The 18,707-nt window shown below is 54.2% G+C and overlaps 1 protein-coding gene across 1 annotated transcript in view; it reads left to right on the plus strand.

Moving 5' to 3' along the window:
• Positions 1-18,707, plus strand: part of GPR107 (G protein-coupled receptor 107) — a 65,617-nt gene that overhangs the window by 10,961 nt on the left and 35,949 nt on the right. Inside the window, exons 2-7 of the mRNA XM_070058072.2 lie at positions 7,303-7,425; positions 8,689-8,739; positions 8,960-9,039; positions 12,371-12,510; positions 14,876-14,913; positions 15,935-15,991. Of these exons, the coding sequence (XP_069914173.1) occupies positions 7,303-7,425; positions 8,689-8,739; positions 8,960-9,039; positions 12,371-12,510; positions 14,876-14,913; positions 15,935-15,991 (489 nt within the window). The remainder of the gene's footprint in view (positions 1-7,302; positions 7,426-8,688; positions 8,740-8,959; positions 9,040-12,370; positions 12,511-14,875; positions 14,914-15,934; positions 15,992-18,707) is intronic.

The following is an 18,707-nucleotide window of genomic DNA, read 5'->3' on the forward strand; positions in this document are numbered from 1 at the left end:
ATCTTCTGCTGCTTTCCCACTGGCAGGAAGCTGGATCGGAAGTGGAGCGGCCAGCAGCCTGGCATTGCAGGCGGCGGCTCACTCCCTGCACCACAGCGCCCTCCCCTCCATAGTTCATTTTAAAATCATTCTTTTGTGGGTTGACATTTGAAGCACATTTTTTTTTTTTTTTTGACAGGCAGAGTGGACAGTGAGAGAGAGAGACAGAGAGAGAAAGGTCTTCCTTTGCCGTTGGTTCACCCTCCAATGGCCGCCGCTGCAGCCGGCGCACCGCGCTGATCCGATGGCGGGAGCCAGGATCCAGGTGCTTTTTCCTGGTCTCCCATGGGGTGCAGGGCCCAAGCACCTGGGCCATCCTCCACTGCACTCCCTGGCCATAGCAGAGAGTTGGCCTGGAAGAGGGGCAACTGGGACAGAATCCGGCGCCCCGACCGGGACTACAACCCGGTGTGCCGGCGCCGCAAGGTGGAGGATTAGCCTAGTGAGCCGTGGCGCCGGCCCTGAAGCACATTTCTATTACCTGGCTCGGCTATTGAAGGCAAAGCTGTGACTGTCGCTGTACGTACGAGTGCATCGTTCTGATGGAAGGGCTCAGTGATCGAAAGCCAGGAGTGGCCTGTGGCACTGTGGCACGTGTGTTTTCTTGGTTTTCGTCCCCAGTTCCTGGCTCATAGCTCCCTCCCTGGGAACAGAACACAGAACCTCAGAGAGAGGGCCCTGCACTGCACCCTTAGGGAAGGAACGCTGAGGGGGTTCCCCCCAGGCTGTGGGGGTGCCAGGCTTGTCCCTAGACACTCGGGAGGACAGGGTTCCGAGCTCCCCAAGAGAGCTGAATGGGTGAGGGTCCTGGAAGTACCCGTGTGTCTCTGTGCATCAGCACCGGCGTTGGCGGAGCAGATTCCCCAGCACGGGGGGACTAAGTGGAGGTACTGAGCAGCCCTCCTCTGCGAGGGTTTTGTCGGCTTACTCAGCGTGTAATGGTGAATGGAGGAGCCCGAGGGTCTCACGACACTGCACAGAAGGCTGGATTTGCCGACCTGATGGGAAAAAGGTGGCCTCTCAAGTAGACTGTTGAGGTTCAGGGTGGCAGCGTGTTTGTTAGCCTTCCAGTGTCTTTATTTTATTTTTTTAAGGAAGAGAGAGAGGCAGAGAAATCTTCCACCCTCTGATTCACTCCCCAGGTGGCCTCAACAACCAAGGCTGACCAGGCTGGAGCCAGGAGCTTCTTCCCGGTCTCCCACATGCGTGTAGGAGTCCACGTACTTGGGTTATCTTCCATTGTTTTCCCGGGTGCATTAGCAGGGAGCTGGATTGGAAGTGGAGCAAGACTAAAACCGACGCCTGTATGGGACACTGGTGCTGCAGTCTGCGGCCCTACAGCATGGGCCTCTGTCCCCCCCCCCCCTTTCCTTCAGTATTTTTATTTGGAACTAAAGCAAATACTTCAGTATCACAAATATAATATTCAACTGCAAGAACTAGGCCACTAATTTGGCGTGAGCGTTTATTTGCACAAACATGATATGCAGATGAACCCAGACAAGGTGAACGAGTGTGACGTGGTCAGTGTCGTAGGACAGGGGACAGCCACCGAGCAGCATGAGACGAGGCCAGGCCACTACTCCTCGCTGGAAGATTCTCTACAGCGTGTGGGCTATGACAGTGCGTCTGTTGGGGACAAGCAGCTGCCCGGGCCTCACAGGCTCCAAGCCCAGAAAGCCGAAGGTGCGGGCAGGGCGCCTCTCTCCTCAGGGTTCCTGTGGAAGCGAATGAAGGCGTGGGCAGTGTGCCACGTGGCAGCTCCCCGTGGAGACTGGTGGCGCTCAGCACCGCTCTCCAGGTGCCGTGCTGGCCTCTGTGAGCCTGGACTGGACGTTCAGAATCCTGTCTTGTTAGGCGACCTCAGTTCTGTGACTCGCAGCGAGGACCAGAGTGGAATAGCCCAGCTGAAAGATTGTGAGCCGTCTGTTCCTCACCCAGCTGGGAGCTGCAGGGTTGGGGGGACATCAGGAGCATCCCCGGGCCCCCGGCCCAGGTTACTGACGCCGTGGTGGGGGGGGGCGGCTGCCGTGCAGGCTGAGGAGTGGCGTGGTGCGGCTGGTGAGGCCGTGGCGCCTGGTGTGCCCCTTCCTTCTCTGGCGGGGCGCTGGCTCCCGAGGATCTGCTGCAGGGAGGATTTCGTGGTCCGGCCACTCGGGTCCAAAACCAGGAAAACCTTGGCTGCCCCCGCCCGCCCCCCCCAGAGGCCTCTGTTGTCTTTTGATTTCAGATCTGCTCTCCAGGCGCAACGTTTTAGGGAACCTTCCTCAGAGAGGCTGTTTCTCAGGGCGTGTGAAGCCCGAGATACTGATACAGCAGCTGTGCTGGTAGGAATAAACTGCCTGCAAAGAGGGAGACAGAAAGCCTTGCAAACGTAATTATGACTAGATATGTGCGGCCACTTGGGGAGTGAACCAGTGGATGGAGGACCTCTCTCTCTCTCTCTCTGTGTAACTCCAACTTCCAAATAAATAATTCTTAAAACAACAGAAAGAAAAAGAAAATACTTAAACCTCAGTTTTAAATGCACAGTGCGTTATTAAGGATTTTGATGGTGTCGGTGAAGCTCCGTTTTACAGGGTGGTCTGTGGAACGAGGACGAGCGTTCCTGACTGTTGAGAGCATCCAGGGCGTCTGCCCTGCGCGTTCCCCTCGCGAGGGCCGTGTGGGCAGCGCACGTCGGTGCTCACGCTCGTCCCACGCTGCACTGGTGCTTGCAGGGTGCCGGTTGTGTTAGAGCCAGCTGTGTTCTCACCGCTTCCAGATAATCAAGTCTGGGAGGAGAGCCAGGAGAACCTGTTCTCACCCTGAACTGCATCTGAGCGCAGTCCTGTGTTCTAGTGACCTTGGCTTTTCTTGGGTGAGCAATCTTGCTTAATTAACTTGATAAGCAATTTCTGTGTTATCTTGGTTATTGTTTCTTAAAGCCTTTATCAGAGACACACATTGAGATATTGATAGATGAAGTGATAGGATGTCTGTTCCTTTTTTGGCTTTTTAAAAAAGATTTATTTATTTGAAAGTCAGAGTTACACAGAGAGAGGCAGAGAGAGAGAGAGGTCTTCCATCTGATGGTTCATTCCCACCTGGCTGTGATGGCTGGGGCTGTGCTAATCTGAAGCCAGGAGCCAGGATCTTCTTCCGGGTCTCCCACGTTAGTGCAGGGGCCCAAGCACTTGGGGCATCTTCTGCTGCTTTCCCAGGCCACAGCAGAGAGCTGGATCGGAAGTGGAGCAGCTGGGACTCGAACCAGTGCACATATGGGATGCTGGCACTGCAGGTGGTCGCTTTACCCACTATGCCACAGCGCCGGCCCCTGGGATTTGCTGTGGAATAAGTGTTGGGGGGTGGAGGGTGGAGCTCAGACCAGCGTTCTCAGGGCCCGAGTGTTTTTCGCTTCTTGGCCTCGGCCCTCTGTGGTGTCCTGTACATATTGACTCACTCCCGTGGACTTGAATCAAGCAAAGCTGAGTGAGTTCCGGGGTGGTCCTTGCAGTCTGGAGACGTCTGTGTCTCTGAGGTCTGTACAGAGAGGTGTAGTTTACAGGCACTCCTGTGATGTGATAGCTTAAGATGGAGCTGAGCGTCAGGTTACTGCCTGCTGGTCACACTTGAAAAACAACAGTTAATTATTTTCTAAGTACAAAGTAATCCATGAACATTGTTAGAAATTTGCAAAAAAGACAAAGTGTAAGGAAAAATTTCCATGTACAGTCCCACTGCACTAACCTTTTTATTGTTGGATAAATTGTTTTCAAGTCTTTGATAAATTTAAAAAAAATAGAATGATATGTGCCTTTTGGTGTTTTTAAAGATTTTTTAGAAAAAGCTTATTTATTTTTATTTGAAAGAGCAGCAGAGAAAGAGGGAGAGGGGGAGAGAGAGCGCGCGCACTCTTTGTCCATGGGATCCCTCTGCAAATGCCTGCAGCAGCTGCATCTGGGCCAGGCTGGGGTTGGGAGCGGGGAACTCAGTTCCCCCTCTCCTGTGCGTGGAGGAGCCTGGTCCTCACTGCCGCTCCCCAGGATGCACGTTAGCAGGAGCCGGAAGCAGGAGCAGAGCGGGGACGGGGCCCAGGCGCTCTGCCGCGGGGTGCAGGCATCCTGAGCAGCACTAAGCAGCGTCTCTGCGCCAAGCACCGGCCCTACGAGAGGATGAGAGAGCGTAGCCAGAGCCCGCAGGGCGTCAGTTCTGGGAAGTGCTGGACGCTGGTCACTGCGACGCCCGTATTTTTCCTGGTATCCTTCAAAAACCTGTCTTCAGTGGGCATTGTGTCACCACATGAAATGATACAAAGGTGGGAAAAGAGTAAAGAAAAGTGCTGCTGATGTCGCACACCGCAGCCGCTCGTCGCTGGGGAGACGGTCTCTCTGAGGGCGTGGAGGGCGCGCTTCCCTGCGGGGCTGGCTAGAGGGCATCCCTTCAGAACACACGGGTTCTTGACCTGTGATGGACAAGCAAGTGACTCTCCTGAGGCCCCACCTTCCTGACCTCTCACCCGGGTGGGGCCCCTGCACGTGGCTGTTACACACCAGGCAGCGCATTCTGTGTGCACTGCCCACCGGTCGCTGTCTGCTCCATTCTCTCTGCAGCCCTGCCCAGCTGGGGATTCTGGGGGAGAATTACACCCTGAGAACGGCTGTGATCTGTGGCTTTTCTCTCTCTCTCTTTTTTTTTTTTTTTTTTTAATGATTTTTAGATCTATCTGCCACTATCTTAAGCCTTTTAGTTTTTTTTTTAAGATTTTATTTAGTTATTTGAAAGTCAGAGTTACACAGAAAGAGAAGGAGAGGCAGAGGGTGGTGGTCTTCCATCCGCAACAGCCAGAGCTGCACCAATCTGAAGCAAGGAGCTTCCTCTGGGTCTCCCACGTGGGTGCAGGGGCCTAGGGACTTGGCCATCCTCCACTGCTTTCCCAGGCCATAGCAGAGAGCTGGATCGGAAGTGGAGCAGCTGGGACTCGAACCAGCGCCCGTAAGGGATGCCAGCACTGTAGGCGGTGCTTTACCCGCTACGCCGCAGCGCCGGCCCCGGTCTCTGTGGTTTTAAACAGTTAGCAGCGCTCCACTGCCTTCCATGCAGGTGGCCACCGCCGTCTTCCCTGGCATCCTGGCGGGTCTGTGGGAGCTGCTGCGAGCCCCTCCGTCCTGCTGGGAAGTGGGAGTTGAGCAGACTCGCTGTGAGCAGGGCTGAGCACCGAGAAAGCAGGCAAGTCCCCAGGAGCCAGAAAGGGGGAAAGGAGCCGAAACCGTGGTAAGGACAGGGAAGTCAGGACTGCCCTGGGCATTGCCGAGGTTTGACCTCAGAGCCTTGAGTTTTTCACAAGTGCTGAGGGGAAACAGGGACCAAAACCTCAGGCCAGGGCGGAGAGAGAGGAAGTGGAACAACTGTGTCTCTCCTTGGCCTCTCCAAGAGCTGTTTGGTACAGGGTTCATGACAAAGAAGAATTAAAAGTTAAGTTTATTTTGGTGCAAAACAGCTTTGGAATGCACGCATAGGTGTTTGTTTATTTGAAAGGGAGAGCAGCAGAGCCAGAGGGAGAGGGAGAGAGACATGCCATCTGCTGATTGGCTCCCTACATGCCCACAACAGCCAGGCCTGGGCCAGACTGAAGCCAGGACCCAGAAAACCCATCCAGGTCTCTCACGTGGCTGGGGAAGCCCACATTCTAGGACTGCCACCTGCTGCCTCCGGGCGCCGTTAGCAGGGGTGTGGGGCGAGGGCATCCCAGGCATTGACTCGGCTGCCGCACCACGGCACCTGCCCCGTGGTGTTGCCATGGTGTGCCTTTCCTGTGGACTTCTGGAGGACCCCTGTGTGCTCCTTAAGTGGAGGACGGACTAGGAGAGAAGGCTCCTTTGGTGGCAGGCAGATGTGCGGCGGCTCCGGGCTGCGGGTGTAGCGCGGCTGCTGCTCCTGCCGCTTTGGCCCCAGCCTCTTCTCACCGGCCTTTGGAGTTTGCCGTCAGCCCTCCCCTGATGTCCAGGAGATGTCCGATCTGCCACTCGCACCAGGAAGCAGCTGCCTGCTTACAGAAGGCGTTGGAATTTGGGTTAGCGCAGTCATTTTACACAGTATCAGTCTCTGTGGAACCCAGGCTGGAGGTGTCTGCGGCGGCTGCTGTCGTATGGGTCTGGCATTGTGTCGGCTGGGCTGAGAGGTCGGCGTCTGCCTGTGGGGCGCGGTTCGGGTTGTGGCAGAGCGCAGGATTTTCCTGCTTCTGGGTCGCAGCTGGCTGACTCCAGGGATTGCTTTTGCATGAGGTTTTGTCCCTGAGAACCCACCCTGTGCTATATACTAGTAAATTTTTTTTTTATTTGAAAGGTTGCGTTAGAGACATCTTCCGTCTGCTGGTTCACTCCCCAAATGGCCACAATAGCCAGGACTGGGCCAGGCCAAAGCCAGGAGCCAGGAGCTTCTTCCAGGTCTCCCACGTGGGTGCAGGGGCCCATCTTGGGTCATCTTCTGCTGCTTTCCCAGGCGTGTTGGCAGAGAGCTGGATTAGAAGTGGAGCAGCTGGGACTTGAGCCAGCACTCATATGGGATGCTGGCACTTCATTCAGGGCTTTACTCGCTGTGCCACAGCACCGGCCCTGCAAATAAACCTTCCTTAAAAGTTGAATTATATGTTAGAAAATTAAGATGCAGGTGCACTCTGATCCGGCAGCGGGATCGCCACGTACCCACAGGGTAATAAGGTCTTTGTTAATGAGTGATTCTTGGAGCGGCTTTGGCTGTCCTCCCCATCCCCTCTGCCCCTCCCTATCCCTGTGCACGTGTGAATGCCGGCAGTGGCCTCTCAGGAAGGATGCGAAGAGGACTAAAACACGGCGCTCATCCCGGCTGACCGCCAAGTTTGCCCAGAACCCGTGCGGTTGCCCCGGGGTGCCCTGACCTTGCTGTGTACCCCCGCCGAGTCTGCCCAGAACCTGTGTGGTTGCCCCGGGGTGCCCTGACCTTGCTGTGTGCCCCCGCCGAGTTTGCCCAGAACCTGTGTGGTTGCCCCGGGGTGCCCTGACCTTGCTGTGTACCCCCGCCGAGTCTGCCCAGAACCGTGTGGTTGCCCCGGGGTGCCCTGATGCTGCTGTGTGCCCCTGCACAGCTATTGGCACCTTAGGGCTTCCCGAGGAGCCGCCACAGCTTCTGGAGAAAGTTACGTTACCACAGCCGTGTGTATTACTGAGGCTGGCTGGAAACTGCAGGTTATGTAATCCAGAGTTAGCGTCTGCGTGGGACTGATTCTGCCCCTGCGTGTGTCTGCAGGACGACGTGAGGCACAAGGTTCACCTGAACACCTTTGGCTTCTTCAAGGATGGGTACATGCAGGTCAACGTCAGCAGCCTGTCGGTGAGCGAGCCTGAAAGAGCCGCAGACAAGGACGCCGCCGTGAGTACCTGCTCCTGCCGCTCTGCCCGGGTAAACAGGAAGTGTCAGAGTGTGGAGGGAAGTGAGCTGACCAGAACCAGACTGTGTGTTAGGCACCAGGCAGTTTGCTTTTAGTACTTAGATTGCAGTTCTTGAATAATTCTAGTCCTTGGTGATTTTATGAGTGCTCAGAAAGTGAAGAGGAACTAGGCTGAAAGCATGCCCTTTCCTGCTCCCTGATTAAGGAGGATGTGGGCGAGGCGAGACTTGGCACAAGGAAGATGCTGGTTGGAGGGCCAGGGGTGCGGCTGGCAGATGAAGCCACTACTTGGGGTGCCTGTACCCCGTATCAGAAGGCTGACTTGAATACCAGCCACTCTGGTTCTGCTCTAGCTCCTGCCATGTGCATAGGGAGCAGTGGTTGATGGCTCAAGTACTTGAGTGCCTCCCACCCTCTGTTTGGGGAAACCCGAATTGAGGTGTTGACTCCTGGCTTTAGCCTGGCCCAACTGCAGCCACTGTGGCCATTTAGGGAGTGAACCAGTGACTGGAAGATCTCTCTCTCTCTCTCTCTCTCTCTCTCTCTCTCTGCCTTTCAAATAAATAAATCTTTAAAAAAAAGGAAAATGCTGCTTAGGACATCGCCAGCCCGTACCAGAGAGCCGGGTTCAAGTGCTGGCTCCACACCTGATGCAGCTTCCCACTAACGCACATCTTGGGAGACAGCAGGTGCCTGGGTCCTGCCACCCATGACCGAGCTTGAGGCTCCTGGCTTCAGCCTGGCCCAGCCCTGACTCCTGAGAGAATCTGAGAAATAAATCAGCAGATAGAGAATGTCCCTGCCTCTCAAGTAAAGTGAAAATAAATACATACTTTTTAAAAAAGATGTTATTTTATTTTATTTGAAAGGCAAAATTAGAGAGAGAGAGAGAGAGAGAGATCTTCCACCTGCTGGCTCACTCCCCACATGTCCACAGTGACCAGAGCTGGGCTGATCCAAAGCCAGGAGTCAGGATCTTTTTCCAGGTCTCCCATGTGGGTGCAGGGGTCCAAGCACGAGGGCCATTTTCTTCTGTTTTCCCAGGCACATTTAGCAGGGTGCTAGATCGGAAGTGGAGCAGCCAGGACTTGAACTGGTGCCCATGTGGGATGCTGGCACTGCAGATCACGGCTTTACCCGCTACACCACAGCGCTGGCCCCCATCCCTGTTTTTTTAAAGAAAGGAATGGACAGTTGTGTAGATGTTTACTTCTCTTTTTCTGCTCTTCCCCCACCGCCTGTAGCTTGGATTCAGCCTAGAACGTACGAAGAACGATGGCTTTTCGTCCTACCTGGTACGTGTTAAATGCGGTCTGATCGCTGCGTTCACTGAGCCCCAGGTGTGAAGCGGGGCCCCTGCTGCTTGCAGGCCTTTTCTGTGGCAGCCGCGTGGCTTCCAGGCGTTGCAGAGCGCTGTGGTGGGCTTTGCATTTTGGAATTTACCTCGTGCCGGAAAACGTACTGTTCTTGTTCGGAATGGACTGCATGAGGGACAGTTGGTCCTTCCTTTCTCAGGATGAAGATGCGAATTACTGTATTCTGAAGAAGCAGTCCGTCTCCGTCACTCTTCTAATCCTAGACTTCTCCAGAAGTGAGTAAGTAAATCTAATCTTGCTTTTGGTCAACCCTAGAGAGAAGCTGTTGCCTTCACTGGGTGCTTGCTACTTGCCAAGTATCGTGCTGAGATGCAGCACGAGATGGGGAGGCAGAGTGGGGCAGGCAGACCGGCCACAGGAGCGGTCACGGCAAGGTGGAGACGTGGTTGGAAAGGGAAGCCTTCAGGGCAGTGGGCGTGGGGGCCGCCCACGCCGCCTTCCAGGGTGACCGAGGACAGGAAGAGCACTTCAGGCAGAGGGAACGCCCTGTGCTGAGGCAGAGGGCCGTGAAGTAGAGGTGCGTTCAGTAAGCTGGGTCATCATTACAGAGAATAAAACTGGAGGGCCAGGGTAAGGAACGGACGGGCCCGAACGACGCCTCGTGCCGCCCACCAGCTCTGTGACGCTGGGCCTCAGTGTCCCGACCGCCTCGCCACGTGGGCCCTGCTTCTTGAGAGTGCTGGCGAGCGTGGCTGGGTAGCAGGTCGTTTCAAAGCATCTGAACTCGGATGACTGTGGGGCTGTGTTTTGAGGTGCGGCAGGTGCCCCCTGGCCACACTCCAGGTCCCTGTGTGTCACTGCTGAGGGAGCCTTCGAAGAGGTGTAGGCTAGGAATGGTTGCTCAGGCTCGCTGTGAGGTGGGCTGCGAGTAGCCCAGAAGGAGGGTGTGAGATGAATAAGATGGGAAGGAGGAAGTATCTATGATAAAAATGAAGTACTTTCCCATAAGACCAGTGTAGGCCCTAGCTCCATACTCTCCATAAGAACTTAAGGTTTTCTAAAAAGAAAATATTTATTTATTTTTAATTTACTTGAAAGGCAGAGTTATAAAGAGAGGAGGAAAGACAAGAAGAGGTCTTCCATCAGCTGATTCACTCCCCAAATGGCCACACGGCTGGGGTTGGAGCAGGCTGAATCTGGGAGCCTGGAGCTTCTTCCAGGTCTTCCACATGTGCACAGGAGCCCAAACATTTGGACCATCTTCCTCTGCTTTCTTGGCACATCAGCAGGGAGCTGGATTAGAACTGGAGCAGCCGGGTCTCAAACCGGCGCCCATATGGGATGCCAAGTCACAGGCAGAAACTTAATTGCTATGCCACACACTAGCCTGTTTCCTTCCTTCCTTCCTTCCTTCCTTCCTTCCTTCCTTCCTTCCTTCCTTCCTTCCTTCCTTCCTTCCTTTCCCTCTCTCCCTCCCCCCCTCCTTCCCTCTCTTTCTCTTTGTTTCTTTCTTCTTTCTTGATTTATTTTTTTTATTTGAAAGAGAGAAGGAGAGAGAGAGATCTTCCATTCGATGGTTCACTCCCCAAATGGCCAAAACCATGAACCAGGAGCTTCTTCTGGGTCTCCCACAGGGGTGCAGGGGCCCCAGCACTTGGGCCACCCTCCCCTGCTTTCCCAGGTGCATTAGCAGGGAATTGGGTGGAAAGTAGAGCAGCTGGGATTCAAACCCATGTCCACATGGCATGCTGGCACTGCAGGCCATGGTTTTAACCCAGTGAGCTCCAGCCCTGGCCCCTTGTTTTCTTTTTCTTTTTCTTTCTCTTTCTCTCTCTCTCTCTCTCTCTCTCTCTCTTTTTTTTTTTTTTTTTTTTTTTTTTTTTTTTTTTTACAGCCAGAGTTAGTGAGAGAGAGAGAGAAAGAGCCAGAGAAAGGTCTTCCTTCCATTGGTTCACCCCCAAATGGCTGCTACGGCAGGCCCGCTGCGCCGATCTGAAGCCAGGAGCCAGATGCTTCCTCCTGGTCTCCCATGCGGGTGCAGGGCCTAAGCACTTGGGCCATCCTCCACTGCCTTCCCGGGCCACAGCAGAGAGCTGGACTGGAAGAGGAGCAACCGAGACAGAATCTGGCGCCCCGACCAGGACTAGAACCCAGGGTGCTGGCGCTGCAGGCAGAGGATTAGCCTAGTGAGCTGCGGCGCCGGCCCCTTTGTTTTCCTTTTTAAAAAAAAAATTATTTCTCATTTTGAAAGGCAGAGAGACAGAGATCTTCCCCCTGCTGATTCACTACCCAAATGCCCGCAATAGCCACGGTTGAGCCAGGCCAAAGCAAGGAGCCAAAATTCCGTCTGAGTCTCCCACAGGGGTGGCAGGGACCTGACAGAAGCTAGACTGGAAGTGGAGTTGGGGCTCCAGCCAGGTTGATGCAGGACACAGGCACGTCAAGTCACCTAGCTGCTGTGCCAAGTGCCTGCCCCTTGTTCTTTTTTTTTTTTTTTTCCTAAAATGTTTGTTTATTTTCATCTACTTGAAAGGCAGAATTATAGAGAGGGAGAGATATTTTCCATCTGTTGGCTCAATGCCCCAACAAGGGCTGGGCCAGCCAAAGCCATGAGCCTGGAACTCCATCTGGGTTTCCCACCTGGGTGGCAGGGACCTAAGCACTTGGGCCATTACCTGTGCCTCCCAGCATGCAGCAGCAGGAAGCTGGATTGGAAGTGGAGCTGCTGGGACTTAGAGCTGCCCTCCGATACGGGCTGCTTCCTAACTGGTGGCTTAACCCGCTGGGCCACGCCCCCTGCGTCCCACCTGCTGTTTTCATTTAAGGAAATGAATTTGAGTTTCGTATTAGTCAGGGTGCTTTTGGTTTAAACAGTGGAGACATCAATAACCTCACTTGTTTGAAAGTCCAGGGTGGGGCGAGCGGGTTCAGGTGAGAGACGGAACAACAGGATCTGCTGTCACGAGGGGCTCAGGGCTCGGGGCTCGGGGCTCAGTCAGCGCTCAGCACTCAGGTTCATGTCTGCTCTGCTGCCTCGAGGTCAGCTGCTTCAAGCTCAGCAGGGCTCCCAGCCCACACCACACCACATGGCCCTGCCTCAGCGGTCAGAAGAGAATGCGCCTTCCCCGGGCGGGTCAGCAGACGTGCCGGGCTGGGGCACGTGTGCACACTGGTGCTGGGAGGACGGGCTGCACAGATTGGGTGTGTGAAGAGGGAAGGGTGGAAGTGGGTGTGAGGCAGGCAGCTCGGAGGGCTCACTGCCCCTTCGGGCTCCCCCAGACGTCACCTGCGCTTCCTGTGTCTCCCTGGTGCGCTCATTTGCTGAGCGTTGAGAGCGCCAGGGAGATGTGGGCGCAGCATCGTGTGGTTGCTCAGGATCCAGGCTTTGGGAAGTGAGTGGCTGGTCCTTGCCCGGCTACCTGAGCCTGGTGCCCTCGGGCAGTGTTCACCTTCCTGAAGCTCGGCGTCATGTTCTGGGAGATGCGGGCAAAGAACCTGCGTTTAGCAGGGGCCCGTGTGTGTGGGGCGTGGCTCCGCACCTGGCACTGGCGTCCACAGACGGACAGGAGCACCGCTGTGAGCGTCTTCCTTCTGTCTCGTCTGGATGCAGGGTGAAGGTCAAGTCTCCGTCGGAAGCTGGTGCTCCCTTCCCGGTGGTGGTCGTCAGCAGGGATGACAAAGTCCTTGGTCAGAGCCAGAAGCCCGACGCTGACCCTGGCTCCGCAGGCAACCACACCCAGGAAGCCCAAGGTAAACCCGGCGGGAGCTGGCGTTTCCTCCGCACCCTGCCCCGTGGGTGCGAGCGTGACGCGTTGTCCTCTTAGCATTGTTTTATTTTGAGGCAGACAGGTGTAAAACTAAAGAAAAATGTAGGAAAATAGAAAGAGCAGTCCTTTCTCCTTATTCCTGGTGCTAGAATTTTAGTCATTTAAGTTTCCTTAGGAGCTTGTTTCCTAAGTCTGGGACGTTCGATTCTCAAAATCTATAGTGATGTTTTTAACTTATTTAATGTCTTTGTTAGTGATCGAATAGTTGATTAAGTGGATGCTGTAACTCTGGAGACATGTCTGTTCTCTTGTAATACTGCCGTGTGGGACTCTGGGCATAGACCTTTGTTGCGTAGGTAGAACTGCCTTGAGGGGGTTCCCAGAAGAGGAGTTTCTGGTTCAAAGGTTATGAATGCTTTTGGTAAGATTGTTACGTATTTTCAAGTTCCTTTGAGCCTGAGTTGGGTGAATTTACACTCCTGTCAGAAATGCATCGGGGTGATGCACACGTCATCATGTGTGCCATGTTCTCCCAAACACCAGGTGCTTGCTTGCTTGCTTTCTTTCTTTCTATCTTTTTTTTTTTTTTTTTTTTTTTTTTTTTTTTTGGACAGGCAGAGTGGACAGTGAGAGAGAGAGACAGAGAGAAAGGTTTTCCTTTGCCATTGGTTCACCCTCCAATGGCCACTGCAGCTGGCGCACTGCGCTGATCCGATGGCAGGAGCAGGTGCTTCTCCTGGTCTCCCATGGGGTGCAGGGCCCAAGCACTTGGGCCATCCTCCACTGCACTCCCGGGCCACAGCAGAGAGCTGGCCTGGAAGAGGGGCAACCGGGACAGAATCCGGCGCCCCGACCGGGACTAGAACCCGGGGTGCCGGCGCCACAAGGCGGAGGATTAGCCTAGTGAGCCGCGGCGCCGGCCTACCAGGTGCTTTCTTCTTAAAAAATGATCCTAAAATGAAAGGCAGCGAGTGTTCTCGTCCTGCTCGTTGCTGAGCTGAACTTTCTCTCCACGTGTTGAGTGACCACTTTTCAGTTACGACCTCTTTTGTTAGCTGTCAGTTTTTTCTGTTGATATATGTGAGTTCTTTTTGAAAAAATTTTTGAGATGTATTTATTTATTTGAGAGGCAGAGAGAGAGAGAGAAATCTTTCATCCACTGATCTACTCTCCAAGTGTCCATCCACAGCAATTAAATCTGGGCCAGGCTGAAGCCAGGAGCCAGGAGTGCTGTCGTCATCTTCCCGCGTAGGTGGCCATCTTCCAGTGCCTTCCCAGACGCACTAGCAGGGAGCTGGGTCGGCATCGGAGCAGCCGGGGCTCGAACCAGCGCTGCAGCCGAGGATGCCGTTGTTGCAAGTGGCAGCTTAAGCCGTTGTGCCACAACACAGACCCTTCAGTTCTTTTTAATAAATGCTTATTAATTTACTTATTTAAAAGGCGAAAAAAGACACAGGTTTTCCCACCCACTGGTCCACTCCCACAAGAGCAGGGATCCAAGGACTTGAGCCACAATCTGCTGCCTCTCAGGGTGTGCGCTGGCAGGAGGCTGGGCTGGGTGCACGGAGGAGCTGGACTTAACCCAGGCACTGGGATCGGGGGGCAGGCATCCCACGCACAGCCTAACCTGCTGAGCTGGGCTGCAGCGCCCCCCACCATGAGTCCTGTGAAGGTGGTTTACTGTGCTATTCATAGTTTTCCTCAGTTTGTCAGGCGATCCAGGTGAAGATCACACAGAGCCATCCAGTTGTGTGCCAGTGTAGTTTAACGTCTGGGCACCGTCTCCTTCCTGTCTGGGTTCCTTGTGTTCAGTGACCACGGCCTGGGCAGGAAGTCTGTTCTGAAACTCCTCCCCGTCCTGCAGGGAGCCTGAAACCCTGGCTCCGCCTTCAGGAGCTCTGAGTAAAAGCGAGGCCCGGCGCTCGGCGTGTGTGCGGCAGAGCCCCAGCACCGGGGCTCCCTCGCAGAGGACAGAAGGCTGCATTGTGCCGATAGCATTTGCAGTCAGTTTTTCCCTGCGTACGTCAGCCTCACAGGTGTGTTTTATGGCATGATCTGTTGTCAAATATGATTACTTAGGAATAAGCAAAGTGGTCTGTGTGCCATCTCTGGCGGCAACACAGAGCAGATTATTCGGAAGTGAGTTCCCTTTTGGTATTATCGCTTGTTGGATGGCACTGTGATGTCACTAGTTCTGCGTGCTGCTTCTGCAGCTAAGATCACGACTTGCCACAGGAGGAGATGGTGGCTCTGCATTTTGTTGCGTGCTGACGTTAGGCCAGAGCCTCGTAAACGGCTGCGTATGAGCAGAGTCATGAATAACGTCTTTTAAATGTTTCTGCTTCTAGAAAGTGGGAATTCTAAAAGAAGCGCAGTGGATTCCAAGGTAAGCACCACCCGCCCACTGCCCGGCTTCCCTGGACGTGTGTGAGTGCAGTCACCTGGGTACCGGCTGCACAGTGGAGGGCATTGATGTGCAGGCAATGGGACGTTGCCTGGGCTCCTGGTCAGGAAAGGCCGTGATACAGTAACGCTTGCTGAAGCTCACCCTGCCCAAAGTGCTGGGCAGGGCAGCCTTGGAGGAAGCAGGGACACCCCAGACACAGGGTGCCCAGGCTCTGGCCCGGGGGAAAGCCTTGGGGTGTGAAAGAAGAGGTCCTGCTGGGGCTGGTTAGTGGGTGGGAGGAGGAGTGGGGAGAATGGATGGTAGAAATAGAAGTGGAGAAGTTGGGGAAGTTTAGATTTGGGATCTCTGGACTTTTTTCAGTAAGGGGCATCCAAATACATTTTATTTTGATAGCTTTGTCAAGGTGTAATTGACATTCAATAAATTGCACTTCTTTAAAGCAACCGTTTGATAATCTTACTTATCATCAGTGAAGGTAGTGCACATGTGTATCACCCAAAGTTCCTCCTGCCCTTTGTGATCTCCCTCTCCTGCACCCGCGGGTTCGTCGTTGTAGTGTAGAGTTGGGTGGTGTGTAACCTCTGTTTTGTTTTGCACACTTACTTAGAGTTAACCGTGTGTGCTGTGTATCAGTAGTTCGTTTCTTTTCCTCACTTAGCGTTTGGGGTCAGGAGCGGAGTCCAGGTGGGGTCCGGCTGCAGCCTGGGTCTCTGTCTGGGGCTCTCTGGCGTGTTACGGTACAGGGCACTGTGGCAGGTGGCTCGGTCAGTGGGCTGCAGTTGGGTGTCAGTGGAGAGGCAGGGGAGAGCTGAGAGAGGAAGTGGGTGGAGGGTGACTGCCGTGCTCCGTGAACGGGATTTCACACGGATCCCGAAGTGATGGGACATGCCATCCTCAGAAAGCCCACAAATAAGAATGGTTTTTCTCAGTTAATTTTAGTTTCAGTTAGCATACCTTCCCTGCTGGTATCATCCTTAAACGGGTTATTGTGTCTTTTTAGGTGACAGGCGAGAAATCCTTTTCTGTCCATACTAGTGGCGGTGCCGTTTCATTTCAGGTAGGTGTTAAATTTGCAGGCTTTTCTGTCAGGGAAGATGGGGTTCCCGAAGGAATTTTGTGTTTAGGGGGAGTCACCTGGGCGGGCTTGCAGTCACCGAACACAGTTAAAGCTTTGTAGGGACCCAGGAGGCAGGTGCTGTTAGCACACCCTGGGAGTCCCCTGTGCTGGAATGAACACCTCTGTGGCCGTGAGCCACAAGGACCAGCTTGCAGTCCAGTTTTGCCTGCCTGCTCCAATGACCCCTCGGCCGCTCTGACCCTGTTGAGCATGTGTCAAGTGTAGAATTCTGTACCGGAGGGGGCCGGTGCAGTGGTGCACTAGGTTAATCCTCCACCTGCGGCACCAGCATCCCATATGGGCGCCGGGTTCTAGTGCCGGTTGCTCCTCTTCCAGTCCAGCTCTCTGCTGTGGCCTGGGAAGGCAGTGGAGGATGGCCCAAGTGCTTGGGCCCTGTACCCCATGGGAGACCAGGAGGAAGCACCTGGCTCCTGGCTTCGGATTGGTGTGGCTCCGGCTGTGGCAGCCATTTGGGGAGTGAACCAACGGAAGGAAGACCTTTCTGTCTCTCTCTCTCTCACTGTCTGTAACTCTACCTGTCAAATAAATTAAAAAATAAAATAAAATAAAATTCTGTATCGGAAAGGACCCTTGGCAACGGTGTAGAGTGAGGCTGTCATCTCAGATGAGCTCACCGAGGCCCAGTGGCCGTGTGTGGCCAGCCCCGTGGTCACAGCGCAGTGAGGTTGGATGACAGTATCACAGTGTATGTACGTGAATGGTGCATTGCCCGGGCCTCACAGCCCGCTACCGAGTGACCCTGGACAGCTCACTTTGTGTCTGTGCCTCACTGTGAATCATCTAGAAACGGAAAGTGGGGCCAGTATGTGGGGCAGTGGGTTAGTCACTGCCTGTGATGCCGGCTTCCCACGAGTCCTGGCTGCTCTGCTTCCGAGCCAGCTTCCTGCTAAAGTGCCTGGGAAGGCAGGGGATGAGGCTCAAGTACTTGGGCCCCTGCCAGCCACATGGGAGACCTGGGTAGTGTTCCTGGCTCCTGGTTTCAACCTGGCCCAGGCCAAGCTGTTGCCGCCAACAGGGGAGTGAACCAGTGGGTGAAAGATCTCTCTCTCTCTCTGTCACTTCTGCCTTTCCAATAAAAAGTCTTAAAATAGAAATGAGAAACGGGAGGGGAGGTAGCAGCATGGCGATGGACAGATGCCGCTGCCGCCTGCACGCCGCGTCCTGTTCTGGAGCGCTGGTTTGTGTCCCGACCTGGCTTCCTGCCAGCGCACCCACCACGGGAGGTGCACCAGCGGGCAGGACCAGCCGGTCGGTCTGTCTGCCCCCTCTGTCTCTTCACCTCTCACTGCAGAATGCTTGTTCACAAAGGTCGTGTTTGCAGGTGTTTCGGGGGCCACAGGATGTCCTCATCGGGGCCTGGTGCTCGGTGCTGGGTTTGTGGGGAGGGAGCAGCCTGGTGGAGATGGGCGCCCGCGCTGCCGGAGCCTGCAGGGCTTGGCCGGCTCCCTCGCGCCCTCTCTGTCTTTGCCGCCCCCTGGCCACGTGCTGGGACTGCAGCTTGGGCCCTCAGCCTTTGTGCCTCCTGCTGGAAAAGCACTGCCTGTCCGCCTGCAGCCAGCCCTGGACTTCACTGTTCTGTTTCACTGTTTCTTTAAGGTTCGGGTGTCTACTGTCATCAGCCTTGGTGGTTCTGTTGATTTTTTTAAAATCTCAAACTTTTATACCATTTTTAGACTTCTTCTTTCAGTCTTATTTTTAGAACAAAATATGTTTGATAAACTTTTCCCTTTCTGGCTACCTGAATGGATTAAAATTCACGCTGTCACATTTACATAGGAATTTGGGATGATTTAGCAGAGGAACAATTTCAGCTGCGTATTCTTGGTCTTTTGTTTCTGTCTCCTCGGGTGTTTCTGTCCCATGCTGTGGTATACGTGCCTGCGGTACTTCCACTGTGTTTAACAAGCAACTGTAAATAATCAGCTTTATTCCATCACCCAGGACAGGCACGAAGAGTGGTGCTGGTACCCCAGGGTCCTGTGTGCCCCTCGAGCCCCTTCCCGACTCTGGGATAACCGATGGGAGCCACACTGTCACAGTCCTCGTCGTCCCCCAAGTGTGCATATATGTTAGGCTCTAAACAATATATTAAAACAGATTCCTTTGTTTTTTAAAGATTTATTTTTTATTTATTTGAAAGGCAGAGTCCACAGAGAGAGATCTTCTATCCGCTGGTTCACTCCCCAAATGGCTGCAATAGCTAGGGCTGGGCCAAGCCAAAACCAGGAGCCCGGAGCTTCTTCCAGGTCTCCCACATGGGTGCAGGGGCCCAAGGACTTGGGCCATCTTCCACTGCTTTCCAGGTGCATTGGCAGAGAGCTGGATCTGAAGTGGAGCAGCCGGGACTCAAACCGGTGCCCATATGGGATGTTGGCATTGAAGGCAGAGGCTTAACTTGCTGTGCCACAACGCTAGCCCCAGCAGATTCTTTTTTGTGGCTAGAATTTTTGCTAATAGTAAAATGTTTGTAGAATTGACCAAGGAGGCGCCCGGTGGGAGACATGGAAAAAGCTCCTGGCTTTGGCCTGGCCCAGCCCTGACCATTGCAGCCATCTGAGGAGTGACCCAGCAGATGGAAGATCAGTCTCTCTGTGTCTCTCCTCTCTGTCTCCATAACTCTTTCTCAAATAAATAA

Source organism: Oryctolagus cuniculus, chromosome 1 (genome assembly GCF_051225735.1).
Source record: "Oryctolagus cuniculus isolate XC-2025 breed Fujian yellow rabbit chromosome 1, ASM5122573v1, whole genome shotgun sequence".
In the NCBI taxonomy this organism is placed as follows: Eukaryota; Metazoa; Chordata; class Mammalia; order Lagomorpha; family Leporidae; genus Oryctolagus; species Oryctolagus cuniculus.